This window comes from Lutra lutra, chromosome 1 (assembly GCF_902655055.1).
Source record: "Lutra lutra chromosome 1, mLutLut1.2, whole genome shotgun sequence".
NCBI classification, from domain to species: Eukaryota; Metazoa; Chordata; class Mammalia; order Carnivora; family Mustelidae; genus Lutra; species Lutra lutra.
In genome coordinates this window covers 105,233,649-105,260,961 of record NC_062278.1, presented here as the reverse complement: position 1 = coordinate 105,260,961, position 27,313 = coordinate 105,233,649, and the positions used below count along the sequence as shown (strand labels likewise).

Here is a 27,313-nt window from a genome sequence, read left to right as displayed (position 1 = left end):
GTCAAGAAATAGGCAGAAGACATGAACAGACATTTCAGCAAAGAAGACATCTAAATGGCCAACAGACACATTAAAATGTGGTCCACATCACTCGGCATCAGGGAAATACAAATCAAAACCACAATGAGATACCACCTCACACCAGTCAGAAAGGCTAAAATTAATAAGTCAGGAAATGACAGATGCTGGTGAGGATGCGGAGAAAGGGGAACCCTCCTACACTATTGGTACGAATGCAAGCTGGTGCAACCACTCTGGAAAGCAGCATGGAGGTTCCTCAAAAAGTTGAAAATAGAGCTACCCTATGACCCAGGAATCACACTACTGGGTATTTACCCTAGGATACAAATGTACTGATCCAAAGGGGTACGTGCACCAGAATGTTTATAGCAGCAAAGTCCACAAAGGTCAAATTATGGAACGAACCTACATGTCCATCAACAGATGAATGGATAAAGAAGATGTGTTATATATATACAATAGAATACTACGCAGCCATCAAAAGAAATGAAATCTTGTTATTTGTGACATGGATGGAACTTAGAGGGTATTATGCTGAGTGAAATAAGTCAATCAGAGAAAGATAATTATCATATGATCTCTCTTATATGAGGAATTTGAGAGGCAGGGCAGGAGTTATGGGGGGTAGGGAATGAAAAAAATGAAACAAGATGCGATCAGGAGGGAGACAAACCATAAGAAACTCTCAATCTCAGGAAACAAACTGAGGGTTGCTGGGGTTGCGGGGGTAGGGACAGGGTGGCTGAGTTATGGACATTGGGGAGGATATGTGCTATGGTGAGTGCTGTGAAATGTGTAAGACTGATGATTCACAGACTTGTACCCCTGGGACAAATAATACATTATATGCCAATTAAGAAAAAAGAAAAGAAAGAAAATGGTAAGAAATTTCTACTTTATATCCCAAGAGAAATTATGGTGGAAAATCAAATTGAGAAAAGGAAGAAACATATTAAAAGCTGAAAGGGACCCAAACAAGATTCAGTGGTGGAAAAAAAAAAAATGGAACTGTACAAGAGTAAACCTGATGATGACTATGAAGATCCCAAAGATGCTGAAGCCATCAAAGAGACCCAGTTGTATATGAAAGACTTCAATCTGCAGAAAGCCTGAGACTATAAGATACCTCACCATATGAGAATAAATACCACCAAGAAGAAAGAGAAACTGGGACAGATAGACCCCGTGGTCCTCAAAGAGAATGCACATGAACAGGTGAATCCTCTCTCTCCAAGACCTCACAGTGGCTGTCATCAAGGAAATACAATGGCTGGTACAAGAACTGAAGAGCACTCAGTCGATTCTACTCCTATCCAAGCATACCTCTATTCCCCAAATCCCCCAGATATATCCAGGAAAAAGTCCAGAAAAGAGATTTCAGTATGATGATGAAACTCTCCTAGTTTTAAGGAATAGCAGATGAAGTGTCAGGATGAAAAGGCAGTGTCTTGCAGGCTCAAATGGAGGATTCCTCAGACTCTCTTCTGGAAAGGACAGTGCTCCGATGACACAAGATTCATTGTCTAGATCCTCAAAGGCATCAACACTCAGCCTAGATACTCCAAAGTTAATGGAATTTGAAAAAGCAGATCCAACTGATGTGAAGCTGAAGACTGTGAAAAGGGATGAGATTCAACACTTGTACATGCAACAGTATTTGACCAACAGGATCAAGGATCTGTTGCTTTTGATGCAGAATTCTATCTACCAAGACAACAGAAACTAAAACTAGATATTCAGATGAAATGATCTGACCTGCACCATATCACATTATTTCAAGAAATGTTTCTCCTCAAGAATTTTGAGAAACAAAAATGTACTTCAAGAGCACATTAATTCATTAGACAGAGAGGAACCAGATATGCAATGGAAAATAAATGAAACTCTTAACAAGATGGAAGAGAAAAAGAATGAAATTTCCAAGCTCCAGGACCAAGAAAAGGTACTCTATACCGGCATCCAAGCTTCCACTGGAGAAAACAATAAATTTGCTAATTTCCTCATTAAGGTCTTAGAGTATTAAGTGGATGAAGAAAAAGAAGGTTGAAGGAGATGCTGATGATGTTGATGACAGTGATGAATCAAGTGAAGAAGAATCCACCTGGGAAAGTGATGAGGATGAATATGAATCTCATGATGAGGTTTTTGATGATTCTATTTGCCCAACAAATTGTGATATGGGTCTTTTTGACCTGGCCCTTCAACTCTAAGAGAAAGGCTGGACACTAAGGAGGTCTTAGCTGAAGAAAAGAACATTATCAATAACCTCAAAAAGGAATATGACACAATCCAAAAAAGTAAAAATTGTGGCAAGTAACCTGAATGTAGTGAAGAAGGCCCTAGAGGTTTACCAATGAGAGATGCAGAAGTACCTGAATGAACTGCCAGTTGTGATTCCACTCAAGCTCCAATGGATTGAGCATGCGGTATTTGGAGAAATACCTAATGATCCTTCTGGAACCTTGGTCTTTTCTAACCATTCCTTGGGATGGTCGTAAGAACAAATTGTACAACTCCATGAGGAAAATTCCAAGCAATGAAACTTAACAAAGAATGTTGGAAGAGGTGTAAACAGCTTATCTAAGAAGAGAGAGAGACAATAAAAAGGATAAGCAAAACGGAAGAAACAGTTCATCAAATAATGATCAGCAAGTTTGGCTGCGGAATACACCCAGAAACCCTTCAGACGGTTTCTGTGAATTAACACTTGAAGAGCTAAAGATCAAGAAACTCTGAAAGGAATTATTGAATGCAAAGGAAGACATGGTAGGAAAAACTTGCTCAAGTACAGTGGGCATTGATGACAAAGACAAAGGAATACACCAAAAGCTTCATCGAATGAATGATTAATGTATCAAAAAGAGAAACATAATTCTTGGTTGAATATACTCCAAAACCAGCAGAGTAATGGCTTCCAGGCCCGAGGAAAGCAGATACTGTGGCAAGGGAGAAGGTCACAGAACAGCTCCAAGTCCAGACAGAAAAGAGGAAGAGGTTGTTCTTTTGCATCAGAAAGGTGGTCTTACCCTCTCACCCATACAGCCTCTACAAGAGAATAAGATGAAGCCATGCATGGGCCTTTAAGTTTGCCTTTTTTCTCAAATCCATCCAAGATTTCTGACATATAGCTTATCAGAAGTTCTGTTTCCTTGCCACGTGCAACAATCCTATTATTTTAAGTGAACTTACCAAAAAGTCTAAGACCAGATCTAGTCATAAAGTTTTAATAATTTTTCTCCAGTTTGGTTATCTTAGAAAAGACTATAGGGGTACCTGGGTGGCTCAGTCGTTAAGTGTCTGCCTTCGGCTCAGGTCATAATCCCAGGGTCCTGGGATGGAGGCCCGTACCAGGCTCCCAGCTCAGTAGGAAGCCTGCTTCTCCCTCTCCCAATCTCACTGCTTGTGTTCCCTCTCTGGCTGTTTCTCTCTGTGTCAAATAAATAAAATATTAAAAAAAGAAGAAGAAGAAGAACTGACTATAGTACCCAACATCTACTTCCAACTGAACTGAACCATTTTAGATCATTTTGGAACCCACTGGATTGAATATGGAGTCTTAGAAGGCTGTATTTCAAAACTGCAAGAAAGCATCTGTAACATATTGTGTTTTAAGAAATTTGTCCCCTGGTTATCTCAAGGCTTAGCCATTGGCAAGACAAACTATCACTTAACAATCTGTGAGAAAACTTGGCTTTTTTTAATCCTTGAAAAATAAACTCTGATGTTGAGTATTCTTTGAGAGAACAAAAAGAAAAGCACAATCCCAAGGGAGAGGAAGGGAATGAATCCCAAGGGAGAGGGAGTGAATGAAAACTTGGACAAAGTAGCCATCAAAAGAAAAAGGGACAAATCAGGCATGTAGGCCAAGCAGCCCTAATTCCTTAGAGTTGGTAATTTGTGGCTGAAGATGGATTCAGGGCCATCAGAAAAACAAAACAATGCAGCAGAACTCATCTTTGTGAGAAATACGACACAGAGGAATATATTTCCTTTTTTTTTTTTTTTTAAGGATTTTATTTATTTATTTGACAGAGGGAGAGAGCACAACCAAGGGGAGCGGCAGGCAGAGGGAGAGGAGGAAGTAGGCTCCCCGCCAGACCGCTGGGATCATGACTTAAGCCAAAGGCAGATGCTTAACTGACTGAGCCACCCAGGTGCCTAGAGGAATATATTTCCTTGGTATCTATTGGGTTGACAGAATAACCTCATCTCATTGGAGCCTATAACTGAAAGAATAATGAGACTCTCTAGAATTGTGGGGCCAGGTTAGAGAACTTTGACCTGAGCTGGGAAGGGCTAAATTAGAGAATACAGGATTGAGGAGAAAAGCTGAAGTAAAAATAGTATGCTCTCTGAGCAGTTATGTTATTTAGATACCATATGCTTTACACATATTATCTAACTTCATTCTTAATACAATGAAGCACTAGTATTACTTTGACTTTACAGAGGAGGAAACAAATTATGTAACTATTCTTTTATTGAACATTTATTCCATTTTTTCTATGCTGAATTAAACATTCATTTCATATTCTTAAAAAGAAAGGAAAAGCACAAACTATTTGCCAACAATATCTTAGAATAAGAAACGCAAATCAGAATTCTGACATTGTTAACTTCACAGAGCAGTTATTTGAGGGCTCAAAATGCAAGACATGAAGACAGAGCAGTTTGCTTTGGCCTTGCAGAAAGCAGACTACCTAGTTTCCTGAATCCCCTCTGGTTTCAGCAAACTCATCAGCTCTGAATGGATCAGAGCAGTATGTTTTAACAAAATGGAGGAGGCTTTTATCTAAAGGAGGTTTTTCTCTAAAGATATTTGTAGCTCTACTAATACCGTAAGTAGTCCCATAGTTTCTCGTGTCTTATGTCATTTTCTTTCGGGTTCTATTCAAGTCATTCACTGGTTTGTTCTTTTTTTTTAACTCATTTTTTAAAGATTCTTTATTTGACAGCGAGTGAGCACAAGTACGGGGCATGGCAGAGGGCGAAGGAGAAGCAGGGACTCCCTGCTGGGAGTCTGCCAAGGGGCTGTATCCAGGATCCCAGGACTCTGGGATCATGACCTGAGTCCAAGGCAGGCCCTTAACTGACTGAGCCACCCAGGTGCCCCTCATTTGCTTTTTTAAATACGGGTCTAAAAGTAATGATAGGTTAGGGATACCTGGGTGGCTCAGGGGGTTAAACGGCTGCCTTTGGCTCCGGTCATGATCCCAGGGTCCTAAGATGGAGGCCTGCATGGGGCTCATTGCTCAGCCAAGAGTCTGCTTCTCCCTCTTCCTCTGACTGCCACTCTGCCTGCCTGTGCTCTCTCTCTCTCTGATAAATAAATGAATAAATAAATAAAATATTTTAAAAAATAAATAAAAGTAATGATAGGTTAAATCACTCTGAGAGATCATCTCTAATAATCACTTTTGATTGTGCATAACAATTTAAACCAATTTGAGAGTGTCATTTTTATTTCAGGCTAAGTGGTCGTGGGAATTCATGGCTATACCCATCTAAGAATGATCTCACAGATATTTGGATTCTTATTAGTGATAGAACATAGCACTTAAGATTCAGAGCTCTATGGATACATATTAATGAGCTACTCCACTGAGCTGTCCCAGAATATAAATTGATTACCAAGAAAGAAAGGTGAAGAAGGCAATATAGCATCAATGCAGAAAGTGACTTAGCAATGTCAAGTCCTCCTAACCTGAAAAGGCTTCTGTTCTGTCCCCGAAATTATATAGGATTTGTTTCCTTTCGAAGATTCTTTCATATTCCTATTTAAGAGGTCTGAATAGATTGTACCTATTACTATAAATCTTTGGTGTAGTTGCTTCTCTATTGGAGAACCTTTATCACTTTCTCGCTGTACGCACTAAACTATGTTTGCCTTTCAAGCACATAAAAAATGTGCTAGTCATAAAAAAGTAACAATAAACAAATAAATACACATTAAATTCAATGTGTATTTGGTGTGCATATGTGTGTGTGTGTGTGTGTGTGTGTCCAAGTATGTATTTGTTCTCTGGGTCACAATATAAAATGTATTTCTTACTAAGAGTCATGGCCAAGAAGTATTTGAAGGGCACAATCAAGAACACTTCTCTGTACTCTCACCTCTCACTTATTCCTCCCCAAGAAGTGATTTGCCTGACTGGCAAATTTGGGAGAAGAAATTGAGCCGAGTCCTTTCTCATTCTCTTATCCCACAAGTTCTCTCTTTTGTCTTTTCTTACTCTCTGTAGTAGAATAAATAAAAGCCACCCAAAAGATCAGGTCCTAAAATCAGGAATCTGTAAATGATATCTCTCTTTTTTTAAAAAAAGATTTTATTTGACAGAGATCACAAGTAGGCAGAGAGGCAGGCAGAGAGAGGAGGAAGCAGGCTCCCCGCTGAGGAGAGAGCCTGATGTGGGGCTCGATCCCAGGACCCTGGGATCATGACCTGAGCCAAAGGCAGGGGCTTTAACCCACTGAGCCATGCAGGTGCCCCTGTAAATGATATCTTATACAGCAACGTCTTTGCAGCTATGATTAAGTTAAGGATTTTGAGATGTGGAGATTATCCGGAATTATAGGATTGTACCTTAAATCCAATTATATGTAACCTTTAAAAGGGAGGAAGGGGAGAATCTATACACAAAGAAAGCCAATATGAAGACAGAGTAGAAAGTGATTTTAAGATACTGACCTTCCTTGAAGATTGAAGTGATGTGTCACAAGTCAAGGAATGCTGGCAGTCATCAGAAGCTAGAAGAAGCAATGAACGATTATCCATTCATCAGTTTGTGGAAATTTCAAAAGATTACTTTTATAGCTTCCTTCCAAGTCCTTAGAGGGAAGGGAGAAGATTATCAGACTTACAACCATGAGTGAGGTATGAGAATTGGAAGGGCCTCTGCACACCAATTTGTACTTCAACATGCCTCATAATAATAATGGCCAACACACTAAGTGACAATGACATGCAGAGTATACCATGTACATAATTCTCTATCCTCACAAAAATTTGGTGAGGTAGTCGTCATTACCCTTGTTTTACACATGAGAGTAAGAGTCAGAAATAATTTATCCAAAGTCATACAACCCTAGTGAAAGAACTAGGTTGTACATCTATTTTGACTTGCCTCCACAAACAGCCCTGTCCATTTCAAGTGTCTCCCTACATTGCCTATCCTTGGTTTCCTAAGACTGGGCTTCTGTATGTTAACCTGTTCCTCAGGCAAGCTATGTGCTGTAGTTTGTACATACCAAAAATATACATAATAAAAATTCTTTACATAAGAAATTTTGGTTGACAATAAATTACATTAAAAAATTGCAGGGCTAGAATTCTTAAAGACCCAAATGCAGAATCTTTTTACAGATGGGTAAAACAAAGCCAGCAAATTTGCATACTTGTCTAATATGCAGCCAGCTCAGCAAAGTAGAATTTCATTGCAGTGTAAACCGATTGCTAATACTTTGTAAGTTCTAAGTGGAAAGCAACTCCAAACTTACTTGATCATCCAAACGTTGTTAAACTTCCATTAATGTCTCCATTACTTTCCTCTACTCAAGCATTTATGGAGGGATATATGAAACTGATGCCCTGTAATGGCAACACCAAACCCTAGTTTTTGAGGAGAGGAAGAGAAATTTTAAACAGCATTTTTCAGTTGTGGGGGATTTGGGAATCCCATGATCAGAATATTAACTGACTTTGAAGTGATAATTCCATTCTACAAAACCCTAAATATTTACACAAGGTCCTGCCAAGTCACAAATTAAAATAAAATTCTTTCAAGTAAGAGAATGCTACCGAGCACCCCTGAAACACATTTTGGTTTGTCGTTTTGGTTTTCTGGGACATATTCTCGTCTGCCATACTGGCTTGCCACGTATTTATTTCGCCTCACGGTGTAACTGTTACCGCATTTTTAAGGATATTCATTACCCCTGTCAGTTATAAACAAAATAAAAGGCGAATGCAAGTGCTGAAAAGTGAGGGGAGGGGGAACGGAGGTTCGGAACGCGTTCTGAGTAAGGCTACACAGTATTTGTTTTCGCCCTTCTGCACCAATACCTTTCCCCACAGGAATTTCCAAACACCTTCGGGCGGGTAGCAAAGGGCAAAACACACAGAGGCCCCAGCTGCGAGCCCAAATAAGGAGGCGATCCGCCCACCCACCAACCAATCTGAAGTCGTTTTCTGCACCTGCCCACTGCTTGAACGCCCTTTCCCCTCTGGCCCGCTGCGGCCCCGTTTTACGACAGTTTTCCGACCTTTTTGCGGCCTCTACTGCCGTATTTTCTGGGGCTTCTGTGTCTGGGCGGTTTGTATCTGTTGGTGGTGTGGTGGCCGCGTTGCTGTCTGTTGGAGGAGTGGAAATTGGTGGCTGCGGCCTTGGGGCTGGAATGAACCGCACTCTCGGTGGAGGCCGGGGAGCCAAGCCAGAGCCATGGTGAGTCGCCCTTCTGGTCTCCTTAGCAATCTCAGGCCCAGGACTCAATCTCAAGTCGCGACCTCGAAGGAGGGGAGCCGAGGTTGTGTCCCCACTGCGACTGTTGGCTGCAGATGTAGGGCCCCAGAGAGCCACACCCCTCCAGGACACAATCTTTGAGGGCCTTTATGTTCTTACATGGCTCTTCTGCAGGGGACTCCAGTCCCTGGTTCGTCTTCCCCGCGGTTTAGTGATTAGTGGAAACGCATTTGATTATACTTGCCCTTCCCTTGACACAGCTCACAGTACCTTCTCTGCTTCGCTCTTTCTCCTTGGCCCTTGCCGACACATCTTTTCTCGATTCCTGAATATATTTGGGCCTCCGTACAGTGAGGGTGAGACGACACAGTGCCAGAGGCGCTGTGAAAAGCTAGTCTTCTAGGTAAGCCCACGTTTAACGTTGAAACATGTTGTCAAAATTCTTCAGTGACTTTAAATAGTTCTCTAGAGGAAACTTTTTTTCCATTGTTCTTGATTGAACATTAATGTAGCTTCATCTGCCCTGAGGTGAAAGAGGTTTTCAAAGGGATGTAGTCGTCATCTTCACAGTTGTAAATTAAACAAATCCTCTCGCTCTTATCTTTAACAGTGAAAATCCATACTTTACAATGAGTTGGAGATAAAAGTTGCAGTCCTTTTAAAGGATAATGGGTAGACTGTTTTCTCCCTAGAAGTTGTTTCTCCCTTTGAAATAAAACTTAAAGAGTTTGGGATGGGACAATGGGTATGATAGGGAAGGGTGAGAATTCCAGAAGTCAATTACTTACTCTGCTTCCCCTTACCAGGCAAGTACAGTGGTAGCAGTTGGACTGACCATTGCTGCTGCAGGATTTGCAGGTTTGTTTATGATTTGGGAATGGAAATGAAGTAGGGGAGGTTGAAGATTTTTTAATTATTTTATTGCTTTTGTTTTTAGGCCGTTATGTTTTGCAAGCCATGAAACATATGGAGCCTCAAGTAAAACAAGTTTTTCAGAGTCTACCAAAATCTGTAAGACTTACTAAAAATTGTTGCTAATTCTTTGCTGCCTGTGTTTGAAGCCTAGAGTCACACTTGAAGAGGGTAAATTTCCAAACATCCATGAAGTTTTAAGAGATTGCTTTGGGTCCCTTCTCTTGCTTCCCACAAAGAGGGTTTAGACGTTCTGAGCTTTGTAATGTTCTCCTCAAAAATCAAATGTTTTATATGACAGACTTGGGGCTGAGGTACTAACAATTCCAGTATCATGAAAGTTACTATCACTTTATTGTTTAGATACTATTAACCTCATCATTTGTCCAAATACTTGCCTTATCTGCTCTGCATGACAAACACGGAGTGATCTAGGGATCTGAAGTGATCCATCTTAACTGTGTGGCCCTGGCACTACCTAATAAGATTCTTGGGTAGCTGGAGTTAAGTAGGCTGTAAAGTACCTACTACTGGAGTTAAGTAGGCTATAGAGTACGAGTGGATGTGATGTTTGGCTGTAACAGCTTGTTCAGTACTTTTTATTCTTGTGACTGAATGTGACAGAATAGGGTGATGGTAGATTTTACCAATATGATTTCTGATGTAACAAGGTCAGCAGAGTTGGTAGCCTGATTTTCTTAATACATATCTTAAAGTCTTGTTTTAGTAGTTAACCTTTACCATCAAAATACCCTTGAACCACTCACCTGAAAAGATCTCCAAATCCTTTTCTTAAAGCACTTGTTTTTCTAACATACAATCATATTCTTAGTTTTTTTTTTTTTTTTTTTTTTTTTAAAACACAGAAAGATTGAGCACAAGCAGGTGGAATAGCAGGCAGAGGGAGAAGCAGGCTCCCCACTGAGCAGGAGCCCAGTGTGGGACTTGATCCCAGGACCCTCAGATCACAACCTGAGCCAAAGGCCATCCTTAACCAGCTGAGCCACTCAGGCAGCCCTCAGATCAGATTTTTTAAATGATATTTTAAAGACTTTATTTAAGAGAGAGAGCACAAAAGAGGGGAGGGTCAGAGGGAGAAGCAGACTCCCCGCTAAGTAGAGAGCCTGATGCTGGCCTCCATCCTGGGACTCTGGGCTCATGACCTGAGCTGAAGGCAGATGCTTAACCAACTAAGCCTCAAGGTGCCCCTCTTAGATCAAATTTTTATCTAATAACACAGTTAACTTTACTCCCAGAATTGGCTTTGAAGCACACTGTTGTCTTACATTTTTAAGATAGTTCTTCTGGGGGAAGAAAAATGGATGTTTAATGATCATTAAAATACTTGTTGCTACTTACAAAGCTAAAATGCTGCTGCAAGAGTTGTAGTTAAGGTTCTCTGAAATGTCTAAATTTTTCTGCTAAGAACATTTTCAACACTTTTAGTAATTTTATTTATTCTAATCTATTTTTATGAATGCATTTCTTCTTTCAGGCCTTCAGTGGTGGCTATTATAGAGGTGGTTTTGAACCCAAAATGACAAAACGAGAAGCAGCATTAATACTAGGCGTAAGGTAAATAATTTATAATATTTGTAACATTTTTATACAACTCTAGAACTATGAGCAAATATAAAAAGACCTTTTATTAGCAGTCATAAAAGTGTTACATACATTTTAAGATCTAAACACTCCCTACAAAAGTCCAATGAGAAGGCATACTGGCACATAAGCACTTTTTAATTCACTGAAAGATAGGCTTTTAAACCAATATTAGCAGTGCACAATGTTGTTACAACATTTTTTTGTAGTGAAAATCTCCATTTCCAGATACTTAAACATGCTTAACTTTTAAAAAGTCCAACTAATTTTTTAGTATTTTATTTGAGAGAGAGAGAGCGCGCGCGTGCGCATGCATGAGGGTAGAGAGGAACAGAGGGAGAAGTAGCAGACTCCGTGCTAAGCTCAGAGCCCAGGGCGGTGCTCTACCCCAGAACACCAAGATCATGACCTGAACCAAAATCGTTAAGCCAGAAACTTAACCACCTGAGCCACCCAGGTGCCCCTCAACTAATTTTTTAAGAATGCCCTATTTGGGGCACCTGGGTGGCTTAGTCGATTAAGTGTCTGCCTTGGCTCAGGTCATAATCAAGCCCCAGGTCCTAGGATCAAGCCCCAGTTCGGGCTCCCTGCCCCCTAAGGAGTTTGCTTCTTCCTCTTAGCTCCTTCCCTTCATCCCTCTTGTGCTCTCCTTCGCTCTCAAAATCTTTAAAAAAAAAAAAAGGGGGCGCCTGGGTGGCTCAGTGGGTTAAGCCTCTGCCTTCAGCTCAGGTCATGATCTCAGGGTCCTGGGATCGAGCCCCGCATCGGGCTCTCTGCTCAGCAGGGAGCCTGCTTCCTCCTCTCTCTCTGCCTGCCTCTCTGCCTGCTTGTGATCTCTGTCAACTAAAAAAATAAAATCTTTAAAAAAAAAAAATAAAATCTTTTTAAAAAAAAAAAACAAAAACCCTTTTTGCTAAGGAGCTTTTTAGTGCCCTCATTCAGAAGACTGATCATCCTTATAGGTTAGGAAGAGGTTCCTAAACCACTTTTCATAGTGTTGTGTCGACATTGACTTGTTACAGTCACTTTAATTAGCCTTTGTGTACAATTTTTTGATGTGATCCAGAAGTAAACTCTATCCTTTTCTTTTTAAATTAGTCCTACTGCCAATAAAGGAAAAATAAGAGATGCTCATCGACGAATTATGCTTTTAAATCACCCAGACAAGGGTAAGTAGTCATTAAATTCTTGTACATGTTTTTAAGTGACTGTTAACTAGTGGAATAACTTAATTCTTGGCTATTCCAAAGGAAATGCCCAAATCTCTGTGTGAGCAGTGTTGCCTAGGCTGGATCCATCCGTTTTCCAGTGTCTTAAAGGAATAAATCCTGAGTGAGAAATTTATGAATAATAAGCTTACCTAGTAACCACTGTAATTTTAAGGTAGTGATAAGCATTACTATTTTCAGATCTGCAATAGTGATAAAATATGACTTCTACTAGTTTAAATACTATCAATATTACAGTTTTTGGCTGGGGGGGGGCGTCTATATTATTAAAGGAAATGTTAAGTTTCAGTTAAGGAAACTAAAAGTTTCGTTTTTTTCTGCCCATTTAGACCTTTGAACTAGAGGTTACCTGTTTAGAAACCCCTTAGATTTGTTTCTGATACATTTCTAAGCAGACATGGCTGAGTTGAAAGCAAAAAATTACTAGGAATACAAAAACTACAGACCTAAAATCCATGTTCCACTGCTCAAAAAAGGATAGGCCCTTCATTAAGAATGTTTGGAGTTTAAACATGGCTGTGATTGTTTGGTATCAGACTGCATGAGTCCCCTTTACAAAATTTACCTTCTATTGGAGGGCTTCTGATTTACATTTAGTGTGGAGCCTATAAAGGTGTATTTTCTTATTGGGATGTTGATGCTTGCTGCTCTGAGAACTACATCTTTACAATCAGTGCTCCAGCAGAGTAGTAGGAAAGCACCCATAGGTAATCATGAAGGCACAGTAACAGGAATAGAGAAAAACTGTGAAGGACAGAAATAGAGTGGGGTCTTTCCAACAAAGCTCAGAAACCTCTGAGAACCATGTTTTCAAAGTAACGTGGTACAATAAATTCATGTTCATTTACGACTTCTAATCCTCATAAATAGTAACTTATACTATTTCAAGGTCACATATGTGGGGTTTTTTAAAAACTCTATCAGTTAAGTTTTTAAAGGTGCCATTTACGTGGAAATCTTCATGTGAATTCATTTCCCATTGGCCAAATATATTACAATTTGGTCCTGTGGTTGCTGTGTCATGGTTATTTTAAAAAGTCAAAATACCATTTCTACTAATTCCACCTCCCAGATAAGCAGTAGGGATCCTTGAAACAATAGGTTTTCACCAAGCAGAAATTGAGAAGCCATATTAAAACTATTCCTTTTTTCTCTTTCTTCCTATAGGAGGATCTCCTTATATAGCAGCCAAAATCAATGAAGCTAAAGATTTACTAGAAGGTCAAGCTAAAAAATGAAGTAAATGTGTGATGAATTTTAAGTTCTTGTTAGTTTATGTATAGGAGTGTTAGCTTTTTATAATAAAATGCCTCAAAGCTACAAATTTTAAAAATGATTTAGTACAAACTAAACCAAAGGATTGGTAGAAGTTTTTTCTTTGAATGTGAGGATTTTAAATCACATATAGAATATTTGGATTTAACATTCAGTTATTATAGATAGATACCATTTGAATAGAAATAGACCTTCTCTGGCTTTGGAAGGAGCCCCGATTCTAATGATACACTGAAAAACTGGTAATTAAAATACAGTGTGATCCTATGATGGAATGTATACAGGTTGTTATAGGAGGGATTTGTCTTATTGGGAGAAAAAGCAGCTCAAAGTTCAGAAAATCAACCCCACTGCTTGGAACCTTAAATTTAAAAGTGAGTTTAGGGGCGCCCGGGTGGCTCAGAGGGTTAAAGCCTCTGCCTTCGGCTTTAGTGATAAGCCCCACATTGGGCTCTCTGCTCAGCCCGGAGCCTCCCTCCTCCTCTCTCTCTGCCTGCCTCTCTGCCTACTTGTGATCTTGGTCTGTCAAATAAAAATAAAAATCTTTTTAAAAAAATTAAAAAAATAAATAAAAGTGAGTTTAGCCACAGCTTTGACGTTAAGAAATATAACTATATCCCTATCTATATATAATTGACAGAACTTAGATTTAATACATTAAAAACTGTTAACAGTGTAAGATTTGACAGCAGAGGCCTTGTTTCTAATCAAGAAGTATTTACATTGTATTGAACTAGCACTTAAACTGAAAGTTTATAAATTATTGAGGATTTTTTAATGTAAGTTGTTGCATTTGTTATCAAGCTTAAACATAATTAGCAAAACTAAAAACTGAGATGCTATCATTTATGGAAAACATTCAGCATGGACTATTGAGAGAATTTAAGTCATATTTAAATAATATTTATGGTAAGTGGCTGAGACTGTTGGTCTAACAAAATATAGAAGGATCTGAACCAGAGGACATGTGAAGACATCTGAAGTAAAAGTCTGTGGCCTGTAGCAGGAATATTATCATTAGCTCTAAGATGGTAAGTCATACTACCTATCATCTGAACTTTACCATCTTAATAGTTATTAATGGAGAATACAGAACTCTCAAGGTCAGTTAAGATTAGTGGCAGTAATCCTGTTTGGTGTTGGAATGTGTTTACTGGCACTTCAGATTTGGGTTATATCTGTTCTTTACTTTTCCACCATTTCCTTAAAATCTGATTAAGTCTACTTGTTATGATTTAGAGCAGGAGAAAGCACCAGCTTAACGCAGCCATGGCTTCTATATAGAGTAAATATTTCTAGTTATTTCTAGGGATAAGGGATATGAAGGTACACTGTTATTCAAGATAGTAATGTTTTATGAAATTAACTGAGAACACAAATGAGCAAATACTGAACCATGTGTTCATAGGGTAAATAAAGGTTCCTCTGAACCTCTGGGTCATGTTTTTATCAGCCAGTCAATATTTAACCTTGTCTGTCTTTACTTAGAAAGACACCTTGATTCATTAACGTTAAACTTAGAGCCAGCACTAACTCCTGTCATTACATCACAGCCTTCTTGTGTTTAGGAACATTAGGCAGCTTTTCACTAGGCTTGAAGGCCATCTTAAACAGGAAAATCACCAATAAGCACAAAAATGTGAAAAACTCAGCATTAACTGGACCACAGAAGGGATGTTTATCTACAGTATGAAAAAATAAGGCAAGCATAACTATGGGCATTGGGTGATTTAAAATTTTCACCACTCTGAATGTCCATGAATGAGCAGCAAAGTACCTTGAGTACTGATTTTGGGATTACAAATATTAGCAAATAGATGAATTTGCAAGTAAGATTATCTGCTAATAATGAGGCTCTATTTTGTCTTTTGTTTCAGTCTTTTGGACTAATCAAATTTCTTTAAGAAGAGATATTATCAATTAAAAGTTAAAATCAAATTTTTTAAAGACAAATAGGACCTATGGGCTAATATACCCAGGGGCAATGAAGCATTAACCCTAAAAGAGAAAACGTCATGTAGTGGGTATATTTTCAGGTGTTTAATGCAAATAGCAGCACACCTGTTTTAAAGCAACTATTAAGACAATGAAAAATACTTCAAAATAACAGGAACACAACAGAGCACATTTCTGTCATAGTAATGTTTTATTTCCTCTAGGCTTACCTTTAAGTAGAAGAATCCACAGTTCATTGTAGATTATGAGCCAAACCTACCATTTTTCTTGGGGAAAAAAGTCACTTGTGTGAGGGGTCTAGAACATACTGGGTAACTGGTTCAAGTATGATCTGTGTGAGAGCGCCTTCATCTTTCAATGTTTTTTTTTTTTTTAAATACTTGGTGTAATGTTATTGACTACTTACAGTGTACTAGCGTTGTGCTATAAGCAAACAGTTAAGTATGTTTTACAAGTAAGGAAACAATATTCAGTGAAGTTAAGTAATGCTGATCTTTCTCAAACCTAAAGTCCACATGTTGTTAACCTGCGCTGTGATACGTGTCACAAACTTGGTAACCAGGGATGTATCCCTTGGTGGTAATGAAATTTGAGTCTGAGAGTTGTCATTACACCTTTGGCATAGGGTCTTTTTATCAGTAGGTACTCAGACTTTTTCTTCTTCAAGGGGGAGGTAGGTATGCACACAGCACTAACAGATAGGAGGTGCAGGTTTCAAGTCAAACTTAGTAATAGCCAGGCTTTGAGTATACTACCTATATGCTTAGGCCTCTGCCTTCCCATTGGTTAATGGCCAACTTAAAAAGTGAAGGTTCGGGGCGCCTGGGTGGCTCGGTGGTTAAAGCCTCTGCCTTCAGCTCAGGTCGTGATCCCAGGGTCCTGGGATCGAGCCCCACGTCGGGCTCTCTGCTCAGCGGGGAGCCTACTTCCCCCCCCCCCCCCATGCCTACTTGTGATTTCTGTCAAATAAATAAATAGAATCTTTTAAAAAAAAAAGTGAAGGTTCCTCCACATTTTATGGGTAGGGAACCAAAAAGAAAAAATTATTTCAGAGGTTACTCTGAACTAATGAAACTGTAAGCAAGCCCAGGGGTCTTCTCCAATTTACTGTGTTCATTTGTAACACGGTTCTCCCTATATTAGTCTTGAATATGTAGGTTATAAGAAATTCCTACCCACAGCCTTAATGTTAGATCTCACAAAGCAGAGATTTAGTTCCCCTTCTTTGTCCACTCCATTTTGCCTTCCCTGCTTCTGGGTTGACATTACTATAGGAGTCCTATGCTGCTTTGTAAAAAACTGCTTTGCTGGTAATTAAAGTGGGCTATAATGAGTGGTCCTGGAAGTTAAATCTTTTCCCACTCTTAGAATTTTAGGAAAATTATCTTGCCTTCAAGATTTCCAAATGATGGGAATACCTATTGAAGGATTAAAAAAAAAAAAGTATAGTTATATAAATCAGCATCCCAGAAACACCCAAACCATTTAAGAAACAACAGAAACAATTGAGAACTTGTATGAAAACCGGTGGAGAGCTGCCTGAGTGGCTCAGTTGTTAAACCTCTGCCTTTAGCTCAGGTCATGATCCCAGGGGTCCTGGGATTGGGCCCCGTACTGGGCTCCCTGCTCAGCAGGAAGCCTGCTTCTCTCTTTCCCACTCTGATTGTGTTCCCTCTCTATGTCAAATATATAAATAAAAAATCTTAAAAAAAAAAAGGTGGAATACTCCTATATTCTAATTTTAGAAGCTTGATTAAAGGTTTTCTCTACTAACCTTAGTTTATAGCGAAAGCAAAAAGGGTAGCTAGAAAAAGGCAGCTAGAAAACCACTAATTGGAAGGTATTAGATTAACATCTTACTAACACAAGAGTAAAATCCTAAGCATGTTGAACTGTGCCACACTAAAAAGCTGTACTCAGCATATTGAAAATGTATGCCCTACCTTAAAACCCTGCATCAGAAATCTTTAAAAAATTCAGTCAGGCAGGGGCACCTGAGTGGCTCAGTGGATTAAGCCTCTGCCTTCGGCTCAGGTCATGATCTAAGGGTCCTGGGATCAAGCCCCACATCGGGCTCTCTGCTCAGCAGGGAGCCAGTTTCCCCCCTCCTCCCCACCTGCCTCTCTGCCTACTTGTGATCTGTCAAATAAATTAAAAAAAAAAAAATTCAGTCAGGCATAATGGATCATTTAGAATTGGAAAGTCATGTTTTAAGTTTCCACAGTTCTGGCTAGAATACCGAATTCTGTTCAAATGGGAGAAGAGTAGAATAGAAAAAAAATAAACTTGAGGTAAAGTACAAAAACACTATTTAAAATGCTAGAGTGGGTTTTGGTTATAGAAAGAATCCTAAACTGAGAATAACACTGAGTACCAGGAAACTTCAATGACCTAAGCTCTGCTTTTATTATTTTGGCACTGTTGTTCAGGTTTCACTGTGTCTGCTTACAGCTAAATGTTGCCTTAGGAACAGGATATAGGAAGAGCTTCTATACAGGGGCACCTGAGTGGCTCAAGACATCCAACCCTTGGTTTCAGCTCAGGTCATGATCTCATGGTTAAGGGATCAAGCAGAGTCTGCTTTAAGATTCTCTCCTCCTGTCTCTGCCCACACTTTCACTACCAGATAAATCTTTAAAAAAAAAAAAAAAAAAGAGGAGCTTCTTATCCAGTGTTATCAATTAGTCCAATTACTATGGACAAAGTCCATAGTATTTAGTGTTTAGGTATAATCTGGATTATGTTAACACTTGCTGTTACTTCATTCAGTACAGTTACAGTTAATGGAATTTCAAACATAACGTTGAGATTCTTTCTTTACAATCTGATAATGGCAGGTCAAAAAATGAAACTCAACCAGGCTGAGGCAAAAGCTCCAGGCAACAAGACAAATTCATTTATCTACAAAAAACTACTCTCTGTAATACTCTTTTTAAAAAAAAAAAAAAATTACTTTTGACAGTCCAAGTAAAAGAGGTACAAGACATTTGGAAAATATCTGTAATTTCATTCCAAGAAAAATATACCAATCACTGAAACACAAATTTAAGAAGCTATTCACTAGTATACTTAATAGTGAGGCTTTAAGACTGGTAATGTCAGTGAAAAATATTCTTGCCTTTGTTTTTCTGTCCTTAAGATTGCCTACAACATTGGGAATGTCTGGGTTAGGTACACAAACTCCCAATTCTGTACACCTTTATCTACAATCTTCAGATTATTAGAGGAAGAAAGAGGCAAGGCAAATGGACTGGTAGAAATCCTCTTACAAAGATTATAGCTTGCATCATAGCTTATACCTTATTTGAGTACTTGTAGTAGTAATATGGAAGGTACAGATGATTCTGAATCCAAAGCAATCCACTGATAAAATAATAAACCCTTCTTACAAAATATATTTCCTTAAAGAATGTACATCCCTCATCGAGAAATAAGGGATTTATTTTCTGGATGATTAGGCTCTTACTTGGATTTGTAGAGTATATGATCATACTTAAAAATGTATTTAGGTTGAGCCATAGGAAATTGTCACTTTTCGTGGGTCAAAAATGGTCCACTACTGGCAATTTCCTATGGCTTAACATAACTGACTTATTTTCAGTCAACAGTTGAGTGCAACTTCAAATTACTACCACTTGGCAAAGTTTAACTAATATAGACTGTGACTGTTATATTGCAAATCCTGAAATAAAACCCCAATATTATCAAAGGTTGTAACTACTATCCGTTCAAGAACACTTCCTAATAACTAAAAATTTTAAAACGGAATCACCAAATTCACTATACCAGATAATCTTTTAAAAGGTATTGGGGATCCAAACCGTAACAGCAGAGAAAGGAAACTGAGTGAGGCTTCACACCAAATATCTTTTGCCTTTTGGAATTTTGTCAAACACACAAATCCGGTTCAAATTCAAGTTCCTTGAGGCCTTCTAGAAAATCCAAGTGTAAAGTCTGCTTTACCCTCATCCCAATAGTCATCCAACACAGGACTTACTTCATTATAGCTAATTGTCCATTCATCTGTCCTTATAAACTAAGCTCATTGTAGGCATAGCCTATGAGAAAACTAGGTTGCTTTCAACTTCAAAAAAAGGCGTATCTGTGGGAAGACAAATGAATTTCCCAATCTAACTGCAACATTTAGTTTATATGCCAACTCTACAGAGACCTTTCTCAAGTTACACATTCAACTCACAGAAAACAATACCTACAAACACTTGTGACTTAGCATGAAGATGATGGATCCCAGCAACAAAAGAATGGCTAACATGGAGACCTGGAATACAAAAAAATACCAGCTACTTTGCCTCTTCCTCACTAGTCATCTGTTCTTAGATTACTTACATATACCTGTACTTTTTTTTTTTTTTTTTTTTTTTTTTTTTTTGCAAAATCATTCAAGTGACCTCCCTCAGCCTGGTTCTAAGTAATGCCTTTTAGGTTTTCATGAACTCACCAGTTTGATGTGCTGCTTCTCAACTCCACATTAAAATACACAACTACTTAAAAACTGGTATACTCCTACTATAATTTTACCAACAGTGACTCAGCTATCAACAAAACCCATTTACACCATTTTGCAAAAGTCTTAAGCCCACTTAAGGCTTTAAAAAGGTGATTCCAGGGCACCTGGCTATCTCAGTTGGGAGGGTATGTAACTCAATCTCAGGGTTGAGAGTGAGTCACACATTGGGTATAGACATTAAAAATAAAATCTATAAAAATGAATAAAAAGGTGATGCCAAACAAAAATACTAGGCTTCCCAAGGTTTCAGGAAAAGATTTTTGCCCCCATGTAATCTTAATAAACTTCTGTGTCTGACTTCACATAAGTATACTGAACAACGTGAGGGCTGCACAAGACCTTTATTTTTTATTTATTTATTTTTTTTGCCTGAGTGTCTTTTAACATGTCCTAACTTACCAGTAAGTTTTCCCATAGCAACATCTTACTTAACTGGTGTAGTAGTAGCCAAAAAAGATATACGCCTCAAAATAATTGGAAGGCTAACTGAATCAACAATGGTTACTACCTTCAGGGAGTGGGCCTTTTCACTTCTAAATCAAAGTATATTGTATTTATCCCACAAAAAGCCTGTTATAGGGAGTGTCTGGTGCTCACAGTTACCCATCCAACTGGACTTTGGCTCAAGACATGACCTCAAAGTTAGGAGCTCAAAGCATCAGGCTCTGCTGGCCCTGTGAAGCCTGCTTAAGATTCTCATTCTCTCTGCTCCTCCCGCTCTCTTGGGAAAAAAAGGCAAGCCTATTATGGTTCTACAATACACAAGCCATGAGGTTTAGTCACTTGTAAATAATGAAATCTTGATACTTCTTTCCTAGAATATGGTTACTCAAGAACTGCTTGCACGATGCCCATTTTCTGAGATGGTTTTACATTACTTTCTCAATGAAACAATCTTTATGAAAGAATATTAGTAAAATCTATTCTACGTGAAAGAAAACAAGAAATCATTTTTTATTTATATTGTATTTATCAATTTGGGAATTAATTCTCATACCTTATAATTTATCTATAACTCTGTTACTGAAGAGAAGAAAAAAAGGCTAACAATTATACTTCTAACCTTTAATGATTTAAAAAAGGTGACTGTGGGTTAAGTTTTTAAAAATCAGAATAAGAATTATTTGATACTGCTACTCAAAATTCAACGACTGCCCTATTCATACCACATCTTACTTATAAATTCTGTTACTAGGGTTTTAGGAAAAAGCATGTTAATACCATCACATCTTAACTTCAGTGATAATAAATTTGAGGTCGGGGTTATATGGACACTGCCCTGGCAAATACATTTTTAGCAGTACCTTGAAATGTCTTTCAGTCATTATAAATTAACTAAAATCACTCAACAGTTTTATGTATATAACAAACTAAGATTATGCACATAAAAAACACTTTTCAAATACCAAATGACAAGACAGAAAGGACTGTCTTTCTTGCTCAGGGGTCTATGTATTTCTATGGGGGGAAAAAAACCCTCCACCATAAATCCAAATGTGGATTTACTTTACCCTCCAGTAAATCCACATCTGATATGACCTCACATATATCTGCATAATTATTTTATCATTGTTACTCTGAACACACTTTATGTGAAGTGTTTATCTTCCTAAAATTAAGCCATGTGGCTAAAATACATACAAAAAATACAATCATTAACATGACACCCTTCAAAATTACTTGAGAATCAGAAACCAAGTTAATGGTCTACTATTTAAAAATTGCTCACCATAATTATTTTATAAAAATAATTTTTAATAAATTATCAAAGGCCAAAACTAAATTCTGGATTTACCCAAGTGCCTTCCAAAAGTTGCCTTTGATAAGATTATAAAGACTTTACTAGTATCAAATGTATGATCAATTCCCTAAGCCAATCTATTCTAACAGACTAAATTTTAAGTGCTAAGATTTCAAAGGATGCATTACAAAATGATTAACTAACCAATTAATATTTTAATACTATTTATGAGCAAGTGTAAATGCTTTTTAAAAAGCAATCAACTATTCTAGACTATTAATAGCTCCAACTACTTTGCTACATTTGGTATAAAAAGTAGAAAGTTAAAAATCAGCAAATGGAAGATCAAAGTTTATTTACTACCTGCATACAAAAACATATTGCACATCAAACAACCAAAATCAAAAAAAAAAAAAAAAAAAAAAAAAAAAAAAGAGAGAGAGAGAGTAAAGAAAAAGAGAAAAAAGGAAAAGATTCTCTACTGAAGACTAACATGTACTTTTATACAGAATAAACCTCCTGGAAATTGATCTTTTCAGTAGTTCAGGTTATGTCTGAAATGGACATGACTAATTCAGCTTAGTGTTTTAACTAAAGCTATGTTTGATTTTTAAATACTGTACACTTTAATAAATAAACCAAACAAAGCCTCAATGTAGAACAGTCACTGCCAATAATACCCAGTGTCCCTGCAGATGAGAATTTAACAAATGTATTCCAGTGGTCTGCAGATTTTCCTCCACATACAGCATTTAAAAAACACATTAAAACAGACCAGTTTCCAGACTAAACTAATGGAGAAATTACAATTCAGTGCAAAATATTTTAGACTGCATTTCATTCTAGTTTTCCTCAGGTGAAGAAGTGGTTGCATATTATTAAAAATGTAACAAAAGCAGCTAATGCTTTCATAAAGAATATTACGTTAGGGATCCCATCCCTCCCACCTCCCCCATCTCTGCCATATTTGGAAAACAAAATAACATTTCCTATAGCCAGCAACTTTTTTTTTTAATGTTACATATACTATTCTCAAGGCACATCTGATGATATATTTTATAACACAGTAGGTGTCAAAGTATGTTTAACATATGATATCTTCAGGATCCCTCCCCTTTCTGAATTCCAAATGGAGGAACTGAAAGTGCGATGTAAAGACTGGCGATCCATATTCTATCTTTGGCAAGCTTGTACAAGCACTATTGTAAAATGTAATGTAAAAGAACTGTAAACTAGGAACTTCTTCAGTTTATGAAACACCATTCAGGACTGCTGCTTCTTGAGTGTTTTCTTCTTTTAAGGTATTAATCTTTTCTTCTCCTGGAGTACGCTGTAGCTTAGAAATTTCATCGCCAGAAGCACTAGTTGGGCCATTTATTGCCTTTTCTGAAGGACCATGCTCTTCAATCACATCTTTTGCCTGCCAAAGGGAGACAACTTTTTCAACTTCTTTATAAATGAAATCTACAGCTGAGGAGGAAAACAGCTATATAAACATTAATTAGCTAATAAATAATTTTAGTTTCATAACCAAATTGGATCAAAGAATTAAAATGTTAAATTTTCAAAGCATGTACCAATGTACTCCACCTCTATTGGTCTTTCAACTTCTATCTCTAGTACCTGGCAGTGCTAAATTACAGAATAATCTACTTGTTTACTGAAAACTTGAACCTAATTTTAACCACTGGAAAGCTCACCATATAAAAGACATAAAGTTAACACACCCTAAGCAAATAAACACCTATTTTACTCACCTTTTTTTTTTTGAAACTCATTTACATTTCAAATCCCTTAAAGCATTTAAAGAATTGAAACTTAAAAGGTCTACATCCATCACTGAGAAGAGGTATATATAGCCTACTGCTCCCCAAATTAAGCCAACAGTCTCCATGCCCAATATCTTTGGGTAGACTGAATTTTACAAATGCTATTTGGAATTTTAAATGAAAAGTATTCCAGGCTCAAGCATGCATATCTTCAGTTACCTGGGGCCAAGAACAAAATCAAGAGTAGTCTTTAAAGTATTATTTGTCCAAAAAAAAATAATAATAATAAAATATTATTTGTCTAGTTGGGGAAACAAGTGATCGATCACACAGTAAGTTAAAAAGTAAAAATAAAGCTAAACCATACCAAAACAAAACAAAACAAAAAAACCCAAAAAGCAAAAACAACAAAAACCTACAGGTTAAATTCTCCTTACCATTTCTTTCTTGTTTTTAGCCAAAGTTTCCCTTGGGAGGTTTCTTTGTCTGCTCTGAGACTCAGCTCTAGAAATATAATCTGCAACTGTGACTGTTGAAGATGAGAAAAAAATTACAGGTGTTGAAAAATATTTCTAAAGTTTATTTATGGATAAAGAGTAATTTTACTTTTAAGATAAACTGATGGTGGGTAACCCAATTTCAAAATTTTAAGCTGGGTACCACCTCCAACCAAAAACAAAACTTGAAAAATATGTCTGTGATTTAGTGCTGACAATAGAAAATTCCAAGCTGGAGATCCAAGGAAGCCTAGATTTAAGTCTATTTTCACAGAAATCCAGCCATTGCTTCTGACTCTACAGTTGTGGGATAAAGTTTGATAAGAAATCCACAACCAGGAATAGGAAATGCAGCATTTTAAGCCCAGTGTTTGCAATTCTCAGTGGGGAAAAAAAAATGGGACATATCTGGTGCAAATCATGGTGTGCTATATATATACTTCGATTTGAAAATTTCATCAGATCTGATTTACTCAAATATAGTGGTTGTTTTTGTTTTTGTTTTTTGTTTTAAAGGCTAAGTAAGATATCCAAGTGTGGAATTTCATGGTTCCTTTCTCACATTCCACAGTAGAAACCATTCTGAATGCTCTAAAATAAAAAACTACAAGCCAACTGAAGATGGCAGAACACCACCCTAAAAACGTGGACAATGATCCTGGTGGGAAAAGGGCCACCATTAATTCAGTAACCACCTCTTCCCTGCTTTGACAATCTTTCAAGGGACTGATTGACGTGTTATGTGTGTTTGCAAGGACATGGATGGCAATAGTGAGACTAAGCAAGCGAACACTCTTCTGTCAACCCAAGTGCAACATCTCTGTTCTACAGGTACTCTGGCCTCACTTTATACCTCAATCCTTTCTCTTTAGGACTTACAATTTAGAATTCATAATTTGGAGAAATATCAAAATAATCGCTCTCTTTCAAAGAATTATATTCTACCAGAGACTGGGGAGGAAAATCTCTCATTATATGAAATATAGTTTATTTTAATTTATGGGATGAGAGCAAGTTAATGTAAAGAATGAAAACTCAAGTAAATTTTAAAGTATTTATTAAAAGTCACTAGGGGAGAAATGGTCCATCAGGTTCAAATTATATGAAAATAAGTCATTTTGATAAAGAAGCTGGATGGTATTTACAATTCATTTTTTGTGACCACGAATTAACATACTACTATTTATAAGATCCAAAATTTTCTGAGGCTACTAAATGAATCTTAAATTTCAAAGAAACTACTTAATTCAGAATACAAATCATTTATAAGAAATAGCACCAAAGATGTATCCTGTCTAAAACTGCCTCTTTTCTTCCAAATTGTAATTTAGAGCTTTAAAATAAAAATCTTCACATAAATCCACTGTTAATTTACAAATACATTTAGTAATAGTTTCCAAACCTAGGAAGAGGAATACTATCAAATCCATTTCATTATTATGTCTATATACATAGTAGCAAAACCATCCTAGAAATGATTTCTAGTTTGGGGAGCACCTTAATGAATTAATTCTGTCTCTAGACTTTAGCCCTCAGTGACACCTGAAGAACTCAGCTACTTGGAAACCATGCTGCACAAATTTATTGCTAAATTTGAGTATGTGACAATTCTTAGAACCCTTCATCCACTATGTACACGCACAGCATAATATACTTTGATATGGTTATCAACTAAATTAAAAGGCACTTAGCTGGCAAGGTAAAAAATTACAGCACCCCTCCGCCATAAAGGGAGGTACAACCAAAAACAAACTAAGGTGACTCAAAGCCTGTTTACAGCCAGTCCTTGTAATAACAAGCCACTTGAAAGGACATTAAAGTTTAATATAATACAATTCCTAGGAAAAAAAAATACAGCAATTTGTGCAGCAAAATTTGGGACTGTTGAATTTCCTAAGGGGCCCAAGTAAATCAATTGGACACAAGTGTATATAGTCACTTTCTAAGTATAATAAGGAATATTCACTGCTTAATTTACACTAAAGACAACAAAAAATTTTGAGCAAATGAGAACAAATGAAATGATTGTGTATATAAGGGAATGTTCATATTTTTAGATGAGGCTACTTTTCTAGAAGTACTGACAGGAGCAAGGAGAAAATGATGTGCCTGTTCCATCAATGCTATCTTAGGGGGCTTTTAGGGGAAGGACAGGGAAGGCAGGCAAGGAAGACAAGGATTTCTGAACAGGAGAAGCAGCAATTCCAAGAACAGAGTAAAACAGGAATAAATATAAGTATGGAACAAATCATCAAATTACTGGATACTCCAAATTACTCAAGTTTCACTTAATATCACACAGAAATCTCTCTGCCTCTTCTTTAACACCACAATGTTTTTTATGTCCATTGACTTGGTTATAAACCACCATCCACCTAGTTAACAAAATTATGTTGTTCTTTACCCTATGTTAAGCCCAAAACAATAGTCTGAATTTTCTTATTTATAAAGTACAGCAGTATTCACTGCCATGCCAACTTTACTTTAAACAGTATAAATATGACCTCTTGATCCAAAGATATTTCTAACACTATAGAGAGAGGGAAGAGAAGGGAAAACAGTAAGAAACATTTTCTGGAAACTTTCTATTTTTGACAATATTTAATTCCTTTTAAATTTACAACTATCTTTAAAACATGAAATTTTCTTCAAGAATGGGAACACCTTTAAACCCGTTTTCCCAAATGTCTCTAACAACCGCTAAACTTAAAATATTAAAGATACTTGAATTTACATTCTTTATTTGGGGAAAACACATTCAAGAATTTGCTTTGGAAAGAATGCAGAAATTGATTAGTTTAAAAGGGGTTTATTTTTGGTGCACACAATTTCTTCATTGTGAATATACACGTGATTCTCTGTATACAGGAAATGGAATAATGTTCAAAATAAGATAAACACAGCAAACAAAGTTTCTTTGAAGTTACGAAAAATTATGACTACTTAAACATTCTACAACTAATAAATAAGTACTATTAATTTGAATAGTTAGTAGGTGTAAGGGAAAAGGCATCACACTACAATAAACAAACAAAACATAACATGCATTCCTCTTATTAAAAAAAGACACTCATTTATACTTTTTTTTTAAACTGTGGGTATTACAATGCCCACAAAAATGAGGTGCTGAATTCAGATATAGTAAGCGGCACCATGCAAAAGTTGCCCCGTTTTGCCAATCAACCTCAATCACAGTCTACAACAAAGTCCCTGGGATGGCAGGCCCAAACTCAAGTATGCAGAATCTGCCAAGTGGACAAAATAATGGTCTTCTCAACAGTATTTCCATGTGAAAAAAAAATTAAGACACAACATTAGTTCAAT

At 37.3% G+C, this 27,313-nt stretch overlaps 2 protein-coding genes, 1 long non-coding RNA gene and 1 pseudogene across 9 annotated transcripts in view; 3 read left to right on the top strand and 1 right to left on the bottom strand.

Moving 5' to 3' along the window:
- Positions 1–1,761: 1,761 nt before the first annotated feature.
- Positions 1,762–3,080, top strand: LOC125100551 (cilia- and flagella-associated protein 44-like; annotated as a pseudogene).
- Positions 3,081–8,285: 5,205 nt separating this feature from the next.
- On the top strand, positions 8,286–13,543 carry DNAJC19 (DnaJ heat shock protein family (Hsp40) member C19). 2 transcript variants are annotated; one of them, XM_047731299.1, is made up of 6 exons: positions 8,286–8,462; positions 9,287–9,338; positions 9,418–9,491; positions 10,888–10,967; positions 12,093–12,163; positions 13,391–13,543. In XM_047731299.1, exons 1-6 carry the CDS (start codon positions 8,460–8,462, stop codon positions 13,459–13,461), a joined length of 351 nt encoding a protein of 116 aa, XP_047587255.1. In that variant the 5' UTR covers positions 8,286–8,459; the 3' UTR covers positions 13,462–13,543. The 2 variants fall into 2 exon arrangements, with proteins under 2 accessions (XP_047587255.1, XP_047587264.1); XM_047731308.1 differs by lacking the exon at positions 9,287–9,338 and having other exon boundaries at positions 8,287–8,462.
- Positions 13,544–14,067: 524 nt separating this feature from the next.
- Positions 14,068–27,280, top strand: LOC125100840 (uncharacterized). Its single transcript, XR_007127674.1, has 2 exons — positions 14,068–16,265; positions 16,457–27,280. It is a non-coding gene; the product is annotated as an uncharacterized LOC125100840 (long non-coding RNA).
- Positions 22,716–27,313, bottom strand: part of FXR1 (FMR1 autosomal homolog 1) — a 65,670-nt gene continuing 61,072 nt past the window's right edge. For 4 of the 6 annotated variants that reach the window (XM_047731221.1, XM_047731228.1, XM_047731233.1 and 1 more), the window contains 2 exons: positions 23,930–24,021; positions 22,716–23,143 (listed from right to left, as the gene is read on the bottom strand). In XM_047731221.1, the coding sequence (XP_047587177.1) occupies positions 22,973–23,143; positions 23,930–24,021 (263 nt within the window). In that variant the 3' untranslated portion in view covers positions 22,716–22,972. The remainder of the gene's footprint in view (positions 23,144–23,929; positions 24,022–27,313) is intronic. The other 2 variants (XM_047731242.1, XM_047731249.1) reach the window with 1 other exon arrangement.

Coding starts and splice junctions, on each gene's coding strand:
- DNAJC19 (XM_047731299.1), top strand. Junction 10,968..12,092: donor GCATTAATACTAGGCGTAAG/GTAAATAATTTA, acceptor TTTTTAAATTAG/TCCTACTGCCAATAAAGGAA. Junction 12,164..13,390: donor TTTAAATCACCCAGACAAGG/GTAAGTAGTCAT, acceptor TTCTTCCTATAG/GAGGATCTCCTTATATAGCA.